At 37.9% G+C, this 23,646-nt stretch overlaps 1 protein-coding gene across 1 annotated transcript in view; it reads right to left on the minus strand.

Annotated features, from left to right (window-relative positions):
- Positions 1-21,570, minus strand: part of LOC111183837 (organic anion transporter 7) — a 32,951-nt gene extending 11,381 nt beyond the window's left edge. Inside the window, exons 1-5 of the mRNA XM_022591699.2 lie at positions 21,158-21,570; positions 20,397-20,500; positions 5,427-5,581; positions 5,156-5,324; positions 3,890-4,013 (exon numbers count right to left, since the gene is read on the minus strand). Coding sequence (XP_022447407.2) covers positions 3,890-4,013; positions 5,156-5,324; positions 5,427-5,581; positions 20,397-20,500; positions 21,158-21,559 — 954 coding nt within the window. The 5' untranslated portion in view covers positions 21,560-21,570. The remainder of the gene's footprint in view (positions 1-3,889; positions 4,014-5,155; positions 5,325-5,426; positions 5,582-20,396; positions 20,501-21,157) is intronic.
- Between the last annotated feature and the right edge of the window lie 2,076 nt (positions 21,571-23,646).

Genomic DNA, 23,646 nt, shown 5'->3' on the forward strand with positions numbered 1-23,646 from the left:
GGTAAAAATTCTCAACAACTTAGGTATTGAAGGAACTTACATGAAAGGCCATGTATGTAAAGCCCACAGCTAACATCATACTCTATGGTGAAAAACTGAAAGCTTTTCCCTTAAGATCTGGAACAGGACAAGGATCACACTTCAATGTAAGACTGGAAGTCCTGGCCAGAGCAATTAGGTAAGAAAAAAAATAATAAAAGGCATTCAAATCAGAAAGGAAGAAGTAAAATTGTCTGTTTGAAGGCAACATGATCTAATTTGTAGAAAACCCTAATACATATCCAAAAAATTGTTAGAACTAATAAATGAATTCAGTAAAGTTACAGGCTACAAAATTAACATATAAAATCAGTTATATTTCTATACACCAGCCACAAACTCTCTAAAAATAAAATTAAGAAAACAATCCTGTTTGCAGTAGCATCAAAATAATAAAGTATTTAGGGATAAACTTAACCAAGGAGGTGAAAGACTTGTATACTGAAAACTATAATCCCTGAAGAAAGAAATTAAGGCAGATACTAGAAAATTGAGAGACACCATGTTCGTGGATTAAACAAATAAATTAATACTGTTAAGATGTCCATACAACACAAAGCAATATGCAGATTCAATAAATCCCTGTCAAAATCCCAATGGCATTCTTTACAGAAATAGAAAAAACAATCCTAAAATTCATATGGAAACACAGACGGTCCCCACAGTCAAAGCATTTTTGAACAGAAACAAAGCTGGAAGCATCACATATTCTGATTTCAAAATATATTACGAAGCCACAGTAACCAAGAGTATGATACTGGCACAAAAACAGACATATAGACCAACGGAACAGAATAGAGAGCCCAGCAATGAACTCATGCATATACAGACAATTGATTTCTGACAGTTGTGCCAAGAATTCACAATGGGGACAGGATATTGTCAATAAATGGTGCTAGGAAAACTGGATATCCACATGCAAAGGAATGAAACTGGAAACTTACACTATAGACAAAATCAACACAAATGGATTACAGACTAAAATGTAAGATCTAAACTGTAAAATTCCTAAAGAAAACATAGGAGAAAAATTTGTTGATATTGGTCTTAGCAATAATTTTTTGGATGTGACACCAAAAGCACAGGCCATGAGCAGAAATAGACAAATCGTACTAAATACATCAAACTGAAAAGCTTCTACACAGCTAGGAAATAACTGACGAAATGAAAAAGCACCTACAGAATGGGAGAAAATATTTGCAAGCCAAATGTCTTATCGAGGGTTAATATCCAAAATACATAGGAAACTCGTACAACTCAATAGTAAAAAAGCCAAATAACTTAATTAAAAAATTGGCATATGAACTAAATACACATTTCTTCAAAGACAGCGTACAAGTGGCCAAGAGGTACATGAAAAAGTGCTTAACACCACTAGTTGTTAGGGAAAGGCAAATCAAAATTACGAGTTATCACTTCACACCAGTTAGGATGGCAATTATAAAAAAAAGTAATTAGTGTTGGTGAAGATGTGGAGAAAAGGGTACCCTTGTACACTGCTGTTAGGAATGTGAAATGGTGTAGCCACTATGAAGACAGTATGGAGTTTCCTCAAAAAATTAAAAATAGAACTAGTATATTATCCTGTAATCCCTCTTCTGGGTATATATCCAAAGGAATTAAAATCAAGATCTTGAAGAGATATCTGCACCCACATGTCCACTGGATCATTATTCACAATAGCTAAGATATGGAAACAACCTAAATGTCCATCCATGGATGAACAGAAAATATATATATATGTGTGTGTGTATACACATATATATGTAAAATGGCATATTATTCAGCAATAAAAAGAAGGAAATTCCACCCTTTTCCACAGCATAATGAACCTAGAGGTCATTATGCTAAGTAAAATAATCCATGTGCAAAAGAACAAATATTACATGATACCACTTATACGAGGAATCTGAAAGAGTCAAACTCGAAGAAGCAGAGAGTAGAATGGTGTTTGCCAGGTGCTGGGGGATGTGAGAAATGGGGAAATATTTGTCATAGAGTACAAAGTTTCAGTTGTGCGAGATAAATCAATCCTAGGGATCTACTTTACAGTCTAGTGTCCAGGGTTATAATACTGTACCGTATACTTAAAAGTTGCTGTGAGGGTAGATCTTATGTTGAGTGTTATCACAAAAAAATAATGAATAAAGGGCAGAGAGCGTTTTAGGAGGTGATGGATATGTTTATTGCATAAACTGTGGTGATGATATTTAGATGTATACTCATCTGCAAATACGTCAAGTTGTGTGCATTAAATACGTACAGCTCTTTGTATGTTAATCATACCTCAGTAAAGTGTTTTTTAAAAAATCTATCACACGTGTAACTGAACTTATTTGCAGAAATGTTTTATCGCTTCTCTTTGGCTGTCTAGCTCCTAGCACTCTCTTTTTCCTGTTAAATGAGGGCAGATGGTTTCTCCTTGTCTCTACTAGCATTCTTTTCATTCTCTTATCGTTGCAAACAAAAAAGTTAACAGCAGAAATACCATATGATCTGGCAATATCAATTATGGTTATATAGCCAAGAGAATTGTACACAGGATATTGAGGAGATATTTTCATACTCATATTCATTGCCACACGATTCACATATGGAAACAACCTAAATGCCCATTAACGGATGAATGGATAAAGAAAATGTAGTATATTCATACCATAGGATATTATTCAACCATAAAGATGGGGGAAGCCTGCCATATGCTATATCATAGGTGAATCTAGAAAATTTTGCTAAGTGAAGTAAGTCAGTCACAAAAGGATAAATAGTTCTCATAGAAGGACAAATACTGCAGGATCCCACTTATATGAGGTATCTAAAATATTAAAATAATAGAACAGGAAGTAGAATGGTGGTCACCAGGGACTGGGGACAAGGGAATTGAGAAATTGTTGTTTAATGGGTACAGAGTTTTAGTCATGCAAGATGAAAAAGCCCTAGAGCTCATTGTACTTATAGTTAACAATACTGTATTGTACAGTTAAAATTTTTAGATTTCATTCTATGCATTTTGACCACAATAAAAGTTATTTTAAAATATATGTTAAAATTTCTCTTTTTAATATTAAAACTCTGTGAAAAATGGAATTCTGACTCATACAGCTATTCATGACCAAGCACCACGCCTACTACATTATAATTTTTCAATAAATAATTTATACATTCATGACATGGTGAATGGTCTACTTTATGACATACAGCAGCGTCTGCCTTCCATACCTGGGGAGGAAAATAAAAAAAGAGAAAGATCTCTCTGAAGCATTTCCACTCAGTCATGTTCTTGGAACTTGTAATAAGTAGAATGTAAACGCCACGAAACAGGGATTTGGACTGTTGTGGTCATTACCATATTTCCTGTATAGAACAGAATGCCCTTTCAGTAAATATACCATGAATGGAAGCATATATGATTGACTTGACAAATAAGCCTCCTTATGCTCTATTCTGCATGGTCACTAAGCTGCCCTTCAACTTGCCTTACTATCCTGAAAGAAAACACACTGAAGTGTTAATTGGAAAGAAGTGGATTAGTTTCGGTTACTTTCTCTAACACAAAGTGAGAACAATAACAACCTTTACAATCATAAATACTGTACCATTTTTCTAGCTTCCACATATTTGCGTTATCTGCCTCTGTCGAGTAAAATATCTCCATCCAGTCCTTTCGGCACCAGCATCCTAATGTTCATTCAAACCATGTTGACAGCTATTGAAGACCAGGACAATGAGGTAAGAAGATCCCAAACCACACCAGTGTTCCCACCCTTTATTCACTTTATGGACGCCGACTAGTGTATATGTTAGGTCATGTGTTTCCTATATTCCATAACCAACTCCCTCTCCTGTTCACCTCCATGGTTAGAGCGTCTCCAGCATTCTTCCTTCCATTCTTGTGAGCAGCTTTTCTAAGTTCCTTTAAGCCCTCCTCGGGTTTGTTGGTGATAATCAGCCACCGAGCAGACTCTGCCAGCCACCTGATCAAAGAAGAGGACAGAGGTGCCATCAGCTTTCATTTGCCCATTTTTTTTTCACAGAGGCTTTTTCCTGAAATGCCTCTCCCCTCCCATCTAATACCTATCTCTTGTTTTGTTATACCAGGAAATATAAACTTAGGTTCTTTTGTACCATAACTAGGAAGCTGTGACGATGACCTCTCCATGCAGTACACCTTCACTGACTGCCAGGAATATAGAGTTGGAGTCATAGTGCCCTCCCCCCATTATTCAGGGGGATATTATCAGTTTTAGCAAATAAAACACTGTGTTTGGGCTTCCCTGGTGGCGCAGTGGTTGGGAATCCGCCTGCCAATGCAGGGGACACAGGTTCGAGCCCTGGTCCGGGAGTATCTCACATGCCACGGAGCAACTAAGCCCATGCGCCACAGCTACTGAGCCTGCGCTCTAGAGCCCACGAGCCACAGCTGCTGAGCCTGTGTGCCACAACTACTGAAGCCCGTGCTCCTTGGAGCCCGTGCTCTGCAACAACAGGGGCCACTGTGATGAGAGGCTCGCGCACCGCAGCGAGGGGTAGCCCCCACTCGCCACAACTGGAGAGAGCCCGCGCGCAGCAACGAAGACCCAAGGCAGCCATAAATTAAATAAATAAATAAATAAATAAATAAAACCCCAAACAACAAGAAAATCCACTGTGTTTAGTTAAATCTGAATTCAGGTGAGCAGTGAATATGGGTAATTCTTGAGTATGACTGTCCCATGCAATATTTTGGACATACACTAAAAAGTATTTGCTGTTTATTTGAAGTTTTACTTTAATGAGACACTGTATTTTATCTGATTAGTAAATGAAAATACAGAATTCTTAGGTAAGTAGAAATTTCATATAAACAATGAATAATTTTTAGTGTAACTATGCTCCATACAATATTTGGTGTACTATACAAAAAGTTTGTTGTTTTATCTAAAATTCAAGTTTAACTGAATGCCCTTGGTATTATCTGGCAACCCTACCCGTTCTGCTTCTTTAAGTGTACATAGGGCACAGATCAGTAGAGCATGTGCTCAAGAGTTGACTAAGACCACCCAGAATTCTTGCATCCTAATTTCAGGTACCTTGCATCTAGGATCCTCTAAGACAAAGGATGTAAGAAAGCTTATACCTTGAGGAAAGAAAGAAGACAAATAATGGTACAGAAAACACCAGCTGAAGGGTGTGCCAGTCTCGAATGGCAAAAGCTAGTCCTCCTAGGGCGATCTGTCCCATGCAAGCAGCACAGATTGACATGGTCATTCCCATGACTTGGAATTGGGGCACTGTCCATTCTACAACTGAAAGAAAACACAAACAGGATTTTGACTTCAAACAAAGTTAGAATTTCAAAGTCAAAGTTAAGGCTTGGAAAATGTCAAAGACCCGAAGTATTGACTTACTAAGCACAGAAATATTTGTCAGGATGCTCATGGTAGAAAACCCAGCCAAGAAGCGTAGGGAGCAGTAAATGAGGAAGGTGGGAGCAAAGGCTGCACAGGTGTCAGTAATGGCGAGCTGGAGCAAACACCATCTGAGCATTAACCTCCTCCCAAACCTGAGAAATGGAAACAGGTTAGATATAGTAATAGTAACAACCTGTTGTAGAAATGAACAAAAAGAAGACACACTTTGAAATTTAGGGGATGTTTTGTTATTTTTATTTTATTTTAAAATTTTTTCTGTTTTTCTTTTTTTCCCCAGTTTTATTGAGATATAATTGACATACAGCACTGGACAAGTTTAAGGTGTACAGCATAATGATTTGTCTTACATACATCATGAAATGATTATCACAGTGTTTAGTGAACATTCATCACCTCATATAGACACAAAATTAAAGAAATAGAAAAAATTTTTCCTTGTGATGAGAACTCTTAGGATTTACCGTACTAACAGCTTTCATATATAACACACAGTGTTAATTATATTTATCATGTTATACATTACATCACTAGTACTTATTATCTTATAACTGGAAATTTCTACCTTTTGACTGCCTTCATCCAGTTGCCCCTCCCCTCATGCCCGACTCTGGTAACCACAAAACTGATCTCTTTTTCTATGAGTTTGTTTTTGGAGTATAATTGACCTACAACACTGTGTTAGTTCCTGTTACACAACATAGTAATTCCATATTTCTATACATTTCAAAATGATCACCACGATAAATCGTCTGTCACCATACAAAGATATTACATTGTTATTGACTCTATTCCCCACACTGTACATTTCATACCCTTGACTCATTTATTTTGCACCTGGAAGTTTATACCTCTTAATCTCCCTCACCTATTTCTTTCCCCACACACCTGTCCCCTCTGGTAACTACCTGTTTGTTTGTTCTCTGTATCTATAACTGCTTCTGTTTTGTTATGTTTGTTCACTGTTTTCTTTTTTAGATTCCACATTTAAGTGAAATCAGTATTTGTCTTTCTCTGTCTGAATTATTTCACTTAGCATAATACCCACTAGGTCCATCCATGTTGTTGAAAATGGCAAGATTTCATTCTTTCATATGTTTTATATGTTTCATATATATATAATATATCTTCTTTATCCATTAATCTATTGATGGGCACTTAGGTTGCTTCTATATCTTGGCTATTGTAAATAATGCTGCAATGAACTTAGGGGTGCGTATATTTTTTTGAATTATTCCTTTTGTTTTCTTCAGATAAATACCCAGGAGTGGAATTTGTGGGTCATACGGTAGTTCTATTTTTAATTTTTGAGGAATCTCCATACTGTTTTCCATAGTGGCTGCACCAATTTACATTCCCACCAGCAGTACATAAGCGTTCCCTTGTCTCCACATCCTCACCAATTTATTGTCTTTTTGATAATAGCCATTCTGACAGATGTGAGGCGGTTTCTCATTGTGGTTTTGATTTGCATTTCTCTGATGATTACTGATGCTGAGCATCCTTTCATGTGTCTGTTGCCCATCTGTATGTCTTCCTTGGAAAAATGTTTATTCAGATCCTCTGCCCTCTTTTTAATTAGGTTGTTTGCTTTTTTGATGTTGAGTTCTATGAATTCCAGTATATTTTGGATATTATCCCCTTATTGTATGTATCTTCTCCCATTAAGTAGTAGCCTTTCATTTTGTTGATAGATTCCTTCCCTGTGCAGAAGCTTTTTAGTTTGATGTAGTCCCATTTATTTATTTTTACTTTTGCTTCCCTTGCCTGAGGAGACATACACCCCGCCCCTCAAAATTACTAAGACCCATGTCAAAGAGTGTGCTGCTTATGTTTTCTTCTAGAATTTTTATGGTTTCAGGCCTTACATATAAGTCTTCAATTCATTTTAAGTTTATTTTGTGCTTGGTGTGAGAGAGTGGTCTAGTTTGATTCTTTTGTGTGTAGCTGTCCAGTTTTCTCAATGCCATTTATTGAAGAGGCTGTCTTTTTCCATTGTATATTCTTGCCTCCTTTGATGAGACTAATTGCCCATATAAATGTGGGTTTATTTCTGGGTTTTCTCTTGTGTTCCATTGATCTATGTGTCTGTTTTTGAGCCAGTATCATACCGTTTTGATTACTGTAGCTTTGTAGTATAGTTTGAAACCAGAGAGCATGATACTCCAGCTTTGTTCTTTTATCTCAGGATTGTTTTGGCTGTTTGGGGTCTTTCATGTTTCCATACAAATTTTAGAATTATTTTTACTAGTTCTATGAGAAATACCGTTGGTATTTTGATAAGGGAGTGCATTGAATTTGGAGATTGCCTTGGGCAGTATGGTCATTTTAACAATATTTATTCTTCCAATCCTTGAGGACGGTTTATCTTTCCATTTGTTTTGTTGTCTTCAGTTTCTTTTATCAGTGCCTTATAATTTTCCAAGTACAGGCATTTTACTCCCTCAGTTGGACTTATCCTTAGGAATTTTATTCTTTTTGTTGCAATTGTAAATGGGATTGTTTTCTTAATTTTTCTTTCTGATAGCTTCTTGGTTAGTGTATAGAAATGCAACAGATTTCTGTATATGGTAAGTTCCCTACATATGAACGAGTTCCATTCTGAGAGCACATTCATAAGTCCAATTTGTTCGTAAGTCCAACAAAGTTAGCTTAGGTACCCAACTAACACAATCAGCTGTACAGTACTGTACTGTAATAGGTTTATAATACTTTTCAAACAAATAATGCATAAAAAACAAACACAAAAATAAAGAAAACGTTTTTAATCTTATAGTACAGTACCTTGAAAAGTACAGTAGTACAGTACAGCAGCTGGCATACAGGACCTGGCATCAAGTGAACAGGCAAGAAGAGTTACTGACTGGAGGAGGGATGGGAGGTGGGAGATGGTAGAGCTGAAAGATCGTCAGCAATAGGAGACTGAGTGCAAGCTGCAATTGCACTCATGGGTGTCATTGATGGCACAGCTTCTGGTTCCTTGCTAGATTCAATTCTCTCTACCCTCTTGAAAAAACAATCCAGTGATGTCTTGGTAGTAGATCCTTTTTTTTTTTTTCTCATCATAGATGACACTGTAGCACTGGATTCCATTCTGAATGGCTGCTGCAAACTTCATGTACTGTTCTACATTTTGGTCCTGTGTCTCAAAAACTAACAGTGCCTCCTCAAAGAAAGAAAATCCCCTTGCCATTTCCTGCATCATGAACCTCTTTGGTTCTTCAGTTACTTTTTCTTCCTCTTCTCTCTCTTCGCCCTTACTCTGGGCACATTCTCATCTTTGAAAGTTTTCAACTTACTGTATTAATTTTATATCCTGTAACTTTTGCCAATTTCATTGATGAGTTCTAGTAGTTTTTTGGTAGCATCTTTAGGATTTTCTGTGTATAGTATCTTGGCATTTACAAACAGTGACAGTTTTACTTCTTTGTTTCCAATTTGGATTACTTTTTTTTTTTTTTTTTTTGCGGTACGCGGGCCTCTCACTGCTGCAGCCCCTCCTGTTGTGGAGCACAGGCTCTGGACGCGCAGGCTCAGCGGCCACGGCTCATGGGCCCAGCCGCTCCGTGGCATGTGGGATCCTCCCAGACCGGGGCACGAACCCGCGGCCCCTGCATCGGCAGGCGGACTCCCAACCACTGTGCCACCAGGGAAGCCCTGGATTACTTTTATTTCTTTTTTCAACTGGTTGTTGTGACTAGAACTTCCAAATCTATGTAAATAAAAGTGAATAAAATTGGTGAGAGTGGGCATCCTTGTCTTCATCCTGATATTACTAGAAATACTTTCAATTTTTCACCATTGAGTATGATGCTACTTAGCTATGGGCTTGTCACATATGGCCTTTATTGTGTTGAGGTATATTCCCTCTTTGTTGAGAGGTTTCTTTTTTTATCATAAATGGATGTTGAATTTGTCAAGGTTTTTCTGCATCTATTGAGATGATCATATGATTTTTATTCTTCAGTTTGTTAATGTGGTGTATCACATTGATTGACTTACAGATATTGAACCATTCTTGCATCCCTGGGTTAAGTCCCACTTGATCATGGTTTGTGATACTTCTAATGTATTATTGATTTCTGCTCTGATATTTATGATTTTTTTCTTTCTATTAACTTTGGGTTTTGTTTGTTCTTCTTTTTCTCATTCCTTTAGGTGTAAGTTTAGGTTGTTTATTTGAGATTTTTCTTGTTTTCTGAGGTAAGCTTGTATAAAACTCCCTCTTAGCACTGTTTTTGTTGTATCCCATAGATTTCAGATCGTTGTGTTTTCATTTTCATTTGTCTCTAGGTATTTTTAAATTTCTTCTTTGATTTATTTAGTGAACCATTGGTTATTTAGTAGCATTTGTTTAACCTCCACATTCTTGTGGTTTTTGCAGTTTTTTTCTTGTATTGGATTTCTAGTCTCACAGCATTGTGGTCAGAAAAGATGTTTGATATGATTTCAATTTTCTTAAATTTACTGAGACTTGTTTTGTGCCCTATCATATGACTTATCCTGGGGAATGTTCCATGAGTACTTGAAAAGAATGTGTATTCTGCTGCTTTTTGATGGGATATTCTATATATATCTATTAACTCCATCTGATTTAATATGTCATTTAAAGCCCTTATTGATTTTCTGTCTGGAAGATGTCTCCGTTGGTGTAATTGAGGTGTTGAAGTCCCCTAGTATTATTGTGCCATGTTGATTTCTCCCTTTATGTCTGTAAATATTTCCTTTATGTATTTAGGTGCTCCTATGTTTTATATATATATATATACACACACACACACATACATATATATTTTTGTATGTATGTATATATATATATATATATATATATATATATATATATATATAATTTTTATATCTTCTTCCTGAATTGAGCCCTTGATCATTATGCAATGGCCCTCTTTGCCTCTTGTTACAGTCTTTGTTTTAAAGTCTCTTTTGTCTAATATAAGTATTGCTATTCTGGCTTTCTTTTGATTTCCATTTGTATGGAATAACTTTCTCCATTCCCTCATTTTCAGCCTGTGTGTATCTCTAGATATGAAGTAAGTCTCTTGTAGGCAGCATATATAGGGGTCTGTTTTTAGGTGTGTGTATCCATTCAGCAACACTACGTCTTTCAATTGGAGCATTTAGTCTATTTACATTTTTAATACTTATGGTTAGGTATGTACTAATTGTCATTTTGTTAATTGTTTTTATAGTTCTTTTTTGTTCCTTTCTTCTCTTTTGTTCTCTTCCCTCGTGATTTGATTTTACCTGTGATAGATTTTACTATCTTTATTGTTATCTTTGGATTCATTTCTCTTTTTTGGGGAGGTGGGGAGTGCATCTATTATAGGTTTTTGGTTTCTGGTTACCATGAGGTATATATATATATCAGTCTCTCTATATGTGTGATTATTTTAAGCTGCTGATCTCTTAACTTAAATGCATTTTAACAACCCTGCATTATTACTCCCCTCCCCCAACAATTATGGTTTTTGATGTCATATTTTACATCTTTTTTTTTTTTTTTTTTTTTGCGATACGCGGGCCTCCCACTGTTGTGGCCTCTCCCGTTGTGGAGCACAGGCTCCGGATGTGCAGGCTCAGCGGCCATGGCTCACGGGCCTAGCTGCTCTGCAGCATGTGGGATCTTCCCAGAGCGGGGCACAAACCCGTGTCGCCTGCATTGGCAGGTGGACTCTCAACCACTGCGCCACCAGGGAAGCCCTCTTTTTGTTTTTGGAATCCTTTAAATACTTATTGCACATAGAGATGATTTAACTAATTTTCTTTTAACCTTTATACCTGGTTCATTTACTACCTTTACTGTATATATGCCTTAACCAATGAGATTTTTCCTTTCACAATTTTCTTGTTTCTTATTTTTTGAGTTTTGTACTCTTTGTACTTCCTGGACCAGGCTGTCTGTTTTCTTTCCCAGGTTAGGAAAGTTTTCAGCTATTATGTCTTCACATATGTTCTCTGCCCCTTTCTCTCTCTCTTCCTCTTTTGAGATCCTTATAATGTGAATGTTAGCCCACTTGATGTTGTCTCAGAAGTCTCTTAAACTGTACTTATTTCTTTTTATTGTTTTTTCTTTTTCTTTTGTTCAGCTTTAGTGATTTCTACTACTCTGTCTTCCAGTTTGCTGAATTTTTCCTCTTTATCACTTACTCTACTGATTCCTTCTAGTGTATTTTTCATTTCAGTTATTGAATTCTTCATCTCTGTTTGGTTCTTCTTTATATTTTCTAACTCTTTGTTAAAAGCTTCTTACTTTTCATTCTGTTCATCCAATCTTCTCTCGATTTCTTTGATCATGATTATGATCATTACTTTGAATTCTTTATTGGGTAAATTGGTTATCTCCACTTCACTTAGTTCTTCTGGGGTCTATCTTGTTCCTTCATTTGGAATGTCGTTCCTCTGTTTCCTCATTTTGCCTAATTTGCTGGGGTTTCTTAAACATCTTTATTGGAGTATAATTGCTTTACAATTGTGTGTTAGTTTCTGCTGTATAACAAAGTGAATCAGCTATATGTATACATATATCCCCATATCTCCTCCCTCTTGCATCTCCCTCCCACCCTCCCTATCCCACCCCTCTAGGTGGTCACAAAGCACTGAGCTGATCTCCCTGTGCTATGCGGCTGCTTCCCACTAGCTGTCTATTTTACGTTTGGTAGTGTATATATGTCCATGCCACTCTCTCACTTCATCCCAGCTTACCCTTCTCCCTCCCCATGTGCTGAAGTCCATTCTTTTTGTCTGCATCTTTATTCCTGTCCTGTCCCTAGGTTCTTCAGAACTTTTATTTTTTTAGATTCCATATATATGTGCTAGCTCTATTTATAATTTGCTGTTTTTATTTCTATGTATTTGGTAGGTTGGTTATATTTCCTGACCTGAAGAAGTGGCCTTTTGTAGGAGTTGTCCTATCCATGCCAGTGGTGCAACTCCCTTTGGTCACCAGAGCTATATGCTCTAGAGGTGCCCCCTATGTGGGCTGCATGGGTCCTTCTGTTGTTGTGGATGCCTACTGTGCGCAGCCTCATAGGAGTTGCTGGTCCCCAGTCCAGTTGGCTGCCAGGCCCTGCCTCGTGCAGAGGCTGCTGGCTGCTGGCTGCTGGCTGGCTGGGCTCGGTTGTAAGGAGGCTGATGCAGAGTCCTGCATTGTGCCAGGGCTAGTGCTGACCCTCTGGTGGGTGTGTTCTGGGGTGGCTGCTTTTTTGACCAGTGTTCCAGATCTAGTGTTGACTTGCTCGTCGTTTGGGTCAGTTCCTGACATACCTGGCTGTGAGGTCTGGGTTATTCTAAAGCTGTTTCTGGCCTGTTGGTGAGGGGGCTGGATCCTGGGGCAGCTGGCTGAGGGGTCCAAGGTGTCTTGGAGCTGGTGTTAGCCTGCTGGTGAATGGGCTAGGTCCTGACATGGTGAGCAGTGGAGCTGCCATGGTCCTGGGGCTGGAGTTTGCCTGCTGGTGGGCAGGGCTGGGGCCCAATGGGTCCTGGAGTTGATGCCTGTCCACTGCCATGTGTGTGGCTGGCCCAGGGCTAGTGCTGGCCATCTGGTGGGTGAAGCTGGCCATCTGATGGGTTCCAGATTCTCTGGTTGCAGGGCCCTGGGTGTCCTGTGGCTAGTGATGGCACACTGGTGTGTGTTGCTGGGTCCTGGGTCTTCTGGTGGAAATGGATGTGTGCTGGGGTGGCTGTGGCCACAGGGGATCTTAAGGCTGCTCTCTTGCTGGTGGGTGGTGCTGTGTCCCTAAATGGCTAGTTGCTTGGCCTGAGGCACCTCAGTACTGGTGTTGACAAGCTGGTGAGCAGGGCCAGGTTCTGGGAGAGGGAGGATTCCAAAATGGCACTAGCCAGCAGCAGTGTCCACATTGTAGAATGAGCTCCCCAAATGGCTGATGTCAGTGTCTATGTCCCCAGGGTGAGTTCCAGTTACTACCTGCGTCTCTGGGAGGCTCCCCAAGATCAGCAAGTGGGTCTGACCCAGGCTCCTTTCAAATTTCTCTTTCTGCACTGCATCGCAGAGCATGTGAGATTTTGTGTGAGCCCTTTAATAGTGGAGTCTCTATTTCCCACAACCCTCTGGCTCCCCTGAAATTAAGCTCTGCTTGCCTTCAGAGCCAAACCTTCTGGGGGCTCATCTTCCTGATGCAGGACCCCAAGGCTGGGGAGATCAATGTAACGTTTGGGCTCCTGGCTTCTTGGGGGGAACCTCAGCAATTGTAATTATCCTCCCTGTTTGTGGGTCACCCACCTGGGGGTATAGGTATTGACTATACTGAATCTCTGCCCTTCCTCCCTGTCTTTTTGTGGTTGGTTCCTTCTTTATATCTTTAGTTGTAAAAGATTTTTTTCCTGCTAGATTCTGGTCTTTCTTATCAATAGTTGCTATGTAAATAGTTGTAATTTTGGTGTGCCCAAGGGAGGAAGTGAGCTCAGGGTCTTCCTACTCCAATTATCTTGGCCACCTCCCCCAAAACAGCAGTCTTGACTTTCACCTCTATATGTGCCTCATTCTCTATCCTCCTTCATCTCACTAAATGGTATCAGCATTCATCCATTTCCTCAGCCTGGACACATAGATATCTTCCTTGACCCTCTGCCACTCCTTAAAAATCTGAAAGCATCAGGAAGTTCTACTGCATTGTCCTCAAATTATGACCCAAATCCAGCTATTTGTTACCATTTCTGTGGACATCTTCCTAATTCAAATTCCCACCATCTTTCCTAAGGCCTATTTTGACAGACTTTTAAAATGTCTTCCCTAACATGATTCTGGCTCTCTCAGTTAATTATCAATGGAGATTCAAGAATTAGGTTTAAAATATTCTATTATAATACTCCTCTTAAAAGCCTCTGATGCATACATTTCTGGTTCCAGGAATAAAGGCCTTAAACCCTACTATTTGCCCTCCATTCCCTCAGAAAAGAAATATCATGCAGGTACATACACAAAAAGGAGCTACTGGAACATAGGTGAGAGTGAACAAAAGCAGATAGACTGTAATGGGGAGTGTATACTCTCTCAGATAAGAGCAGAGGGAGAGCAATATAAAAAACATCCTGTTTCCATGGCTCTTAGCCTGGAATAAGGTGCAGTCCTCACAGTAAAGTGAATGAGGTGCATGAAAAAAACCTGCCATCCTGCAATCTGGAGAATCAGGGCACAGATGGTGGGAAACTGGGAACAATGAAAAAAGTGGGAGCTCCAGCACGGGAAAGTGGTAAAGAGGGGATCCCACAATTGTGTCTACCACACATCCCCCAGATGGCCCCTGAAACATACACCTGCAGAATAAGTTCAACTAAGGACAAAGATCTAAACTGAGGTCATCTGCTGCTGCATAAGAAACAGTTTTTAGTTTAATTTCAGGCATGAAAATTACTTGCTAAAATGAAGGAATCAGTGTTACTGATGAATAATAATGGAAAATAGAATCTTCACAACTTAATATTTGTAATATTCAAGATATAATTCAAAATATCTTGATATGTGAAGAACCAAGAGAACGGAACTCATTCCCAAGAGAATGGAAATCTTTCAAATCTTCTCCTGAGATGAGACAAATTTTGGAACTAACCAACAAGGATTTTAAATATCAAAGATCCATTTGATACGATTGATGAACCTACAATTATACGTCATTATCCCCCAATGTTCATAGTTTACATTAGGATACACTCTTGGTGTTGTACATTTTATGGGTTTTGACAAATGTATAATGACATGTGCCCACCATTACAGTATCATAAAGAGTAGTTTCACTGCCCTAAAATACCTCTGTACACTGCTTATTCATTTATTTCCCCCCCTACCAACTACTTATCCTTTTACTGTTTCCATAGTTTTGACTTTTCCAGAATGTTATATAGTTGGAATCACACAATATGTAGCCTTTTCAGATTAGCTTTTTTCACTTTGTGATACATATCTAAGGTTCCTCCATGTCTTTTCATGGCTTGATATCTCATTTACTTTTAGCATTGAGTAAGATTCTATGGTTTGATGTAACACAATTTATTTATGCGTTCATCTACTAAAGGACATGTTGGTTACTTCCAAGTTTTGGCAATTATGAATAAAGCTGCTATGAACATCCACAGGTAGGTTTTTGTGTGGACATAACTTTTCAAGTCCTTTGAGAAAGTACCAAGGAACTTAATTGTTAGATTATTTGCCAAGAGTGTGCTTAATTTTGTAAGAAACTGACAAAATGTCTTCAAACGTGGCTGTAACATTTTGCATTCCCATCAGCAACGAATGAGAGAGAGTTCCTGTTGCTCCTCATCTTTGTCAGCATTTGGTGTTGTCAGTGTTTTGCTTTTTGCCATTCTAATAGGTGTGCAGTAGTATATCATTGTTTTAGTTTGCATTTCCCTAATGACATATGTTGTGGAGCATCTTTGCATATGCTTATTTACTATCTGTATAATTTCTTTGGTGGGGTGCCTTTCAAGTTTTCTGACCATTTTTAAATTGGAGTGTTCATTTTCCTTTTGTTAAGCGTTCTTTGTATATTTTGGATAACGATTCTTTTTCAGGTGTCTTTTGCAAGTATTTTTTCCAAGTCTGTGGTTTGTCTTCTCATGCTCTTGATTAAGTTTCTTTTTAATTTCAGTATAATATATAAAATATGATTTGCTATTTTAACCACTTTTGACTGTATAGATCACTCACTGGTATTAATTACATTTACAATGTTGTGCAACCATCGTCACTAGCTACTGCCAAAATTTTTCAAAATCCTCAACAGAAACTTTGTACCCATTAAGCAATAACTCTCCATTCCTCTTTCTCCCCATCTTCTGGTATCTATATTCTACATTATTCTCTATGAATTTTCCTATTCTACATATTTTATATAAGTGGAATCATAAATATTTGTCTTGTCTTTTCTTATTTTACTTTACATGTTTTCATGGTTTTAGTATGATTCAGAACTTTATTTCCTTTATGGCTGAACAATTTCCATTGTATGTACATATCACATTTTATCCATCTGTTGATGGATACTTGGGTTGTTTTCATTTTCTGGCTATTGTGAATAATGCTGCAATGACATTGTTGTATAAGCTATCTGTTTGAGTTCCTGTTTTCAATTCCTTCTGTTTTATACCTAGCGATGGAATGCTGGGTCATGTGGTTTCCCTAAATTTAGCTTTTTGAAGAACTCCCAAAGTATTTGTCATAGTGGTGGCACCATTTTACCTCCCCATCAGTAGTGTACAAGATTCTAATTTCTCTATATCTTTGTGAATACATGTTATTTTCCTTTTTTTTTTTGAATTATAGCCATCCTAGTAGGTGTGAAGTGGCATTTTATTGTGGTTTTTGACTTGCATTTTTTAAATGACATCATGTTGAGCATCTTTTTATGTACTTATGCACTATTTGTATAACTTCATAAAATAAATGTATATTCAAGTCCTTTGCCCATTTAAAAATTGAGTATTTTGTCTTTTTGTTGTTGAGTTGGAGTTCTTTGTATAGTCTAGATATTAAACCCTATTCCATTGGTCTATTTGCCTATCTATTCTTTATATATGATTTACAAATATTTTCTCCCATCAGATAGGTTATCTTTTCACTTTCTTGATAATATCCTTTGATGTGCAAAAGTTTTTAATTTTGATGAAGTCCTATCTATATATATTTTCTTTTGTTACTCAGGCTTTTGGTATTATATCTAAGAATACATTGCCAAACCCAAAGTCATGTAGATTTACACCTGTTTTTTCCTGAGTTTTATAGTTTTAGATCTTATATTTAAGTTGCTAATCCATGTTGTGTTATTATTTATTATGGTTTTAGGTTTATTCACATTCTTTTGCATGTGGATATCCAATTGTCACAGCACCATTTGTTAAATGGGCCATATTTTACGCATTGAATGGTCTTGGAAGCTTTTTCAAAAATCAATCAGCATAGATATATTGTTTTATTTTTATTTCTGCAAGATGAGTAGTTCTGTGTTATAGAACTGTTAGAAATGAACATTCTGACTCTGAAAACTTTTATAAGGTACCTTTTATAAGGCCATAAATTCAGAATTCACAGTTTTCACCTGAGATAACAGATGGCATTATGCTAGTAGTGGTAAGGGGCACCTTAATTCCCCACACCCTTTAGAGGAGACAGGCTTGGGTGGTGGCAAAGGTTGGCTTTCTAATTCAGAAGTGGTATGGTCAGGCCCAGGGTATTCCAATTTCTAATACCACAAAAGGTGACAGAAGTTGTCATTAGATTAATTTCCTACATGGTTGAAAAATTTACCTTTAAAGTAATGTTTCAGCAAAAATAAAAATCAAGGTCCTTGGAATACACCACCAAGACACTTTGCTATGTATAACACAGGTTTCTTAGGAATGTCTACCCATCACACTTGAGAAACAGGGACATGATGACCATGCTCTGAAAATCCACAAGCATTCAGCTAAGAGGGACTGAACACGGCCCCCTGGCTAAGGCATGCAACACTGTTTTCCATATTGTATCATTGAGCAGGTTGAATCTCATGATGTGAAACATCTTCCTCTCTGTTCCCATAGGTACCTCTTTCTTGTCTTTATAAGCCATATGTTGTGGCACCTCTGTTCTAAACCTCATCCTAAAATGCTCCCATGTCTGATGGAGATGTTGTTTCTGTATCCCATACACAGTGCTCACAGCTGATAAAATAGCCCTCACCACATGGACTGATATTCTCCATTTGTTTGTGTTTCTAGATCCCTGGGGAGCAAGGAAGCCCCAGGGCAGTGTAATTTGCCATAAGTGTTTCTTTTTTTTTTTTTAACATTTTTATTGGAGTACAATTGCTTTACAATGGTGTGTTAGTTTCTGCTTTATAACAAAGTGAATCAGTTATACCTATACATATGTTCCCGTATATCTTCCCTCTTGCATCTCCCTCCCTCCCACCCTCCCTACCCCACCCCTCTAGGTGGTCACAAAGCACGGAGCTGATCTCCCTGTGCCATGTGCTGCTTCCCACCAGCTATCTATTTTACGTTTGGTAGTGTATATATGTCCATGTCACCCTCTCACTTTGTCCCAGCTTACCCTTCCCCCTCCCCGTATCCTCAAGTCCATTCTCCAGTAAGTCTGTGTCTTTATTCCCGTCTTACCCCTAGGTTCTTCATGACTTTTTTTTTTCTTAGATTCCATATATATGTGTTAGCATACGGTATTTGTTTTTCTCTTTCTGACTTAACTCACTCTGTATGACAGACTCTAGGTCCATCCACCTCACTACAAATAACTCAATTTCGTTTCTTTTTATGCCTGAGTAATATTACATTGTTTATATGTGCCACATCTTCTTTACCCATTCATCTGTCGATGGACACTTAGGTTGCTTCCTTGTCCTGGCTATTGTAAATGGAGCTGCAATGAACATTTTGGTACATGACTCTTTTTGAATTATGGTTTTCTCAGGGTATATACCCAGTAGTGGGATTGCTGGGTCGTATGGTAGTTCTATTTTTAGTTTTTTAAGGAACCTCCATACTGTTCTCCATAGTGGGGGTATCAATTTACATTCCCACTAACAGTGCAAGAGGGTTCCCTTTTCTCCACACCCTCTCCAGCATTTATTGTTTCTAGATTTTTTGATGATGGCCATTCTGACCAGTGTGAGGTGATATCTCATTGTAGTTTTGATTTGCATTTCTCTAATGATTAATGATGTTGAGCATTCTCTCATGCATTTGTTGGCAATCTGTATATCTTCTTTGGAGAAATGTCTATTTAGGTCTTCTGCCCATGTTTGGATTGGGTTTTTTGTTTTTTTGTTATTGAGCTGCATGAGCTGCTTGTAAAATTTGGAGATTAATCCTTTGTCAGTTGCTTCATTTGCAAATATTTTCTCCCATTCTGAGGGTTGCCTTTTCGTCTTGTTTATGATTTCCTTTGCTGTACAAAAGCTTTTAAGTTTCATTAGGTCCCATTTGTTTATTTTTGTTTTTATTTCCATTTCTCTAGGAGGTGGGTCAAAAAGCATCTTGCTGTGATTTATGTCATAGAGTGTCCTGCCTGTGTTTTCCTCCAAGAGTTTGATAGTGTCTGGCCTTACATTTAGGGCTTTAATCCATTTTGAGTTTATTTTTGTATATGGTGTTAGGGAGTGTTCTAATTTCATACTTTTACAGTATGTAAAATTCCAGTTTTCCCAGCACGACTTATTGAAGAGGCTGTCTTTTCTCCACTGTATATTCTTGTCTCCTTTATCAAAGATAAGGTGACCATAGGTGCGTTGGTTTATCTCTGGGCTTTCTATCCTGTTCCATTTATCTATATTTCTGTTTTTGTGCCAGTATCATACTGATATGATACTATACATAGAGAATCCTAAAGATGCTACCAGAAAACTGCTAGAGCTAATCGATGAATTTGGTAAAGTAGCAGGATACAAAATTAATGCACAGAAATCTCTGGCATTCCTATACACTAATGATGAAAAATCTGAAACTGAAATTGAGAAAACACTCCCATTTACCATTGCAACGAAAAGAATAAAATATCTAGGAATAAACCTACCTAAGGAGACAGAAGACCTGTATGCCGAAAATTATAAGACACTGATGAAAGAAATTAAAGATGATACAAATAAATGGAGAGATATACCATGTTCTTGGATTGGAAAAATCAACATTGTGAAAATGACTCTACTACCCAAAGCAATCTACAGATTCAATGCAATCCCTATCAAACTACCACTGGCATTTTTCACAGAACTAGAATAAAAAATTTCACAATTTGTATGGAAACACAAAATAGCCGAATAGCCAAGACAATCTTGAGAACGAAAAATGGAGCTGGAGGAATCAGGCTCCCTGACTTCAGACTATACTACAAAGCTACAATAATCATAAGTGTTGCTTAATGGTAGAATGATTTATGAGTTCATGAAAATACATGAGTAAAGAGAGCTGTGATCCAGAGACACTCACCTGTCTGATAAATGGCCATATATGATGCTTCCCACCAGCATTCCAGCCATGAATAAGAATTTGGCCATTGATTTTAGCGACTGAGATTCACATACCAGGTCCCACTGGAAGAGAAGGAAACCAACAAAGGAGAGCTCCACAACTTATAACCCCTCAGTGGAAACCTGATTGAAACAGTTTAAATGATTTACACGTTTCTTTGTTTCAGCCCTTTTTTCCTCTCCAGCTTCCTTTTTTACTTTAGTTGACTTTTATCATTCAGGTATCAGCTTAAACCTGTTGGCTATATTTATGCTTTTTTTAATTCCATAATAAGTGATCCTCAAACATGGCCACAGAGTGCAATCATTTGAGGAGATTTAAAAATTTACTGATGCCAGAATTTCACTACAGATCTTCTCATATGGTTGCTCTGGGGTACAGCGCTTGGAAGTTTTGATCAATATCCCTGATATTTCTAATTTTCAAGCCAGGCTGAGCATTACTGACCTTTTAAACACATCGCATAAATTACTTGCTTAACCTTTGGTCTTTTAAATAATAAAAGCCATATAATAGCAAGGTCACAATCTATTTTTGAGTTCATTAGACTCATGAAATATATAGGTGTCTGGCATTCAGTAAAGAAGTAATTAATATTTGCTGAAAGAATGAAGAATGAGCACCTAATAGTGACTAAAAATTCTAGAAGCTTGTTCATTACTCTGTTACCCTTAAACACCCAGACCATGCACTCATAAGATGTAAATGGGGCCTCTTACCTCAGTCACGACAGTGGAGGAGAAGGAGCTTTGGTCATACACCCAGCCGTCCACACAGGGTTCTGTGTCCAGATCACTCATGTTGGGGAAGGTCCCGTTCAGGTGAAGGAGCTGCCACTGGGGGAGAAGGAAGCGACGACACTTCTCTGGCCTCAGGTTTGAGTCCAGTGGGATGGAGATTCTCAGGAGGGTGTCTTGGCTGAGGGTCCCAGTGCCATTAGCAGAGTCAGTGTCATTGTCAAGGATGTGAACCCAGCAGCGATGACCAGGGACAGCTGCAGTGAAGTTCTCCAATAGAATATGAGGGTACACTATGAGGCTGGAGATACAAAGGAAAGCCATCTGAAGGATCTGGAATCTCCCCAGGCCTCCAACTTGATCCAGGAGGTCCTGAAAGGCCATTGAGCTGAGCAGTGATCCCCAAGGGGAGGCAAAATGACTATTTAGAGAAGTTCAAAGGGAGAAAAAGTTTCCTTTCACTATGTCACACACTAAGTGTGTATTGATCCTGATCTCAGTATTAGCTCAATGGGTCCTGTCTCACCTTCACAGCAAGGCCATGGAAGCTATTTCTCCAACTTGTTTGGGGATCAGGTCGGTAACTGTCTTCTTTAAAGTCACAGAGAAATATTTTGCTGAGATGCTTCCAGCAATTGACAAAACTGTTTAAAGGTCTACTTTGTGAAAATTCTTTTTATCAGCAGTGTCCCAAAGTGACACTGGACTTTGAGCTACACATCTGTAAATAAAATAAAATAAACCTGCTACATGGTTTGCAGTCCCTTTCAGAACATGTCATTTGTCAGACTCGAAAGTGAAACGTCTTTTGTTTTTCTGTGAAAAGTACTGAAAGTAAGTGCTTTGCTTTTTAGTACTGACTTTTGATTAAAAGAATTAATGAAAATAGTCCTGAGTTAATTTAAAGCAAGTGAAATATGATACAATATTTTTCTTTTGGTAAATGACATTATTCTGCTGAAAGTTAAATCAAACCATGATTTCACATTGAAAATAAATTACTCAAAATGGGGTCAGGGTGGGTAGTGATGGAGGGCAGAGGGCTAAGTCAGTGCATAGAGAAGTTTATTTTTTACAGGCTTATAGATCCATTCGGATAACATTTGTGAGGACCTGTTCTGTTCTAGGAATACAGCATTGTGTTAGACAAGGTCTTTAAGTGTAAGACTATGGTGAGTAAGGGAGAGGTATGTAAATAACTACAATTTGATATTATAAAACATATATATGGCAAATGCACAATGTGCTATGGAAGAACTGAAGAGCAATATAGGAAAAATGTCACCTTTGTTAGCACTAAATCTTCCATTAAAATTTTTTTGAAGCCTTATTGTGGTATAATTCATATAACACATAATTCTTTTTAAAATATACACTTACATGGATTTTATTTGTTCACAGTTGTGCATCCATGACTATGCTCTCATTACAGAACATTTTCGTCACCACAAAAGAAACCTGTACCCACGAGGAGTCACACCCCATTCCCCACTTTACCCCTAACTCTTAGCAACCACTAATCTACATCTGTCTCTATGGATTTGCCTAATTTATGTATTTCATAGAAATCACGTTATAAAATATATGGGCCTTTGTATCTGGCTTCTTTCTGTTTTTTTTTTCACTTAACATAATGTTTTCAAGTTTCATCTATGTTGTAACATATGCCATTCTTTCATTCCTTTTTATGACTAATTAATTCTATTTTTGGCAATTAATTTGACTTTATTATTTTTCTACATATATATTTAATTTTTACTTTATATTGGAGTATAGTGGATTAACAATGTTGTGTTAGTTTCAGGTGTGCAGTAAAGTGATTCAGTTATACATATACATGTATCTATCCTTTTTCGAATTCTTTTCCCATTTAGGTTATTACAGAATACTGGGCAAAGTTCCCTGTGCTATACAGTAGGTCCTTGTTGGTTATCTATTTTAAATATAGCAGTGCGTAAATGTCAATCCCAAATTCCCAATTTATCCCTCCCCCCACCTTTCCTGTGAAACTGTTTCTGTTTTGTAAATAAGTTCATTTGTATCATTTTTTTAAAAGATTCTGCATATAAGAGATATATTTGTCTTTCTCTTTCTGACTTAGTATGATAATCTCCAGGTACATCCATGTTGCTGCAAATGGCATTATTTCATTCTTTCTTACAGCTGAGTAATATTCCACCGTATATATGTACTATATCTTCTTTTTTTTTTTTTTTTTTTGCGTTATGCGGGTCTCTCACCATTGTGGCCTCTCCCATTGCGGAGCACAGGCTCCGGACGCGCAGGCTCAGCGGCCATGGCTCACGGGCCTAGCCACTCCGCGGCATGTGGGATCTTCCTGGACTGGGGCACGAACCCGTGTCCCCTGCATCAGCAGGCGTACTCTCAACCACTGCGCCACCAGGGAAACGCTGTACTACATCTTCTTTATCCATTCCTCTGTTGATGGACATTTAGGTTGCTTCCATGTC

This window comes from Delphinapterus leucas, chromosome 7 (genome assembly GCF_059928025.1).
Source record: "Delphinapterus leucas isolate spDelLeu-1000000601 "Yukka" chromosome 7, BTC_Dleu_Yukka2, whole genome shotgun sequence".
Lineage (NCBI taxonomy): Eukaryota > Metazoa > Chordata > Mammalia > Artiodactyla > Monodontidae > Delphinapterus > Delphinapterus leucas.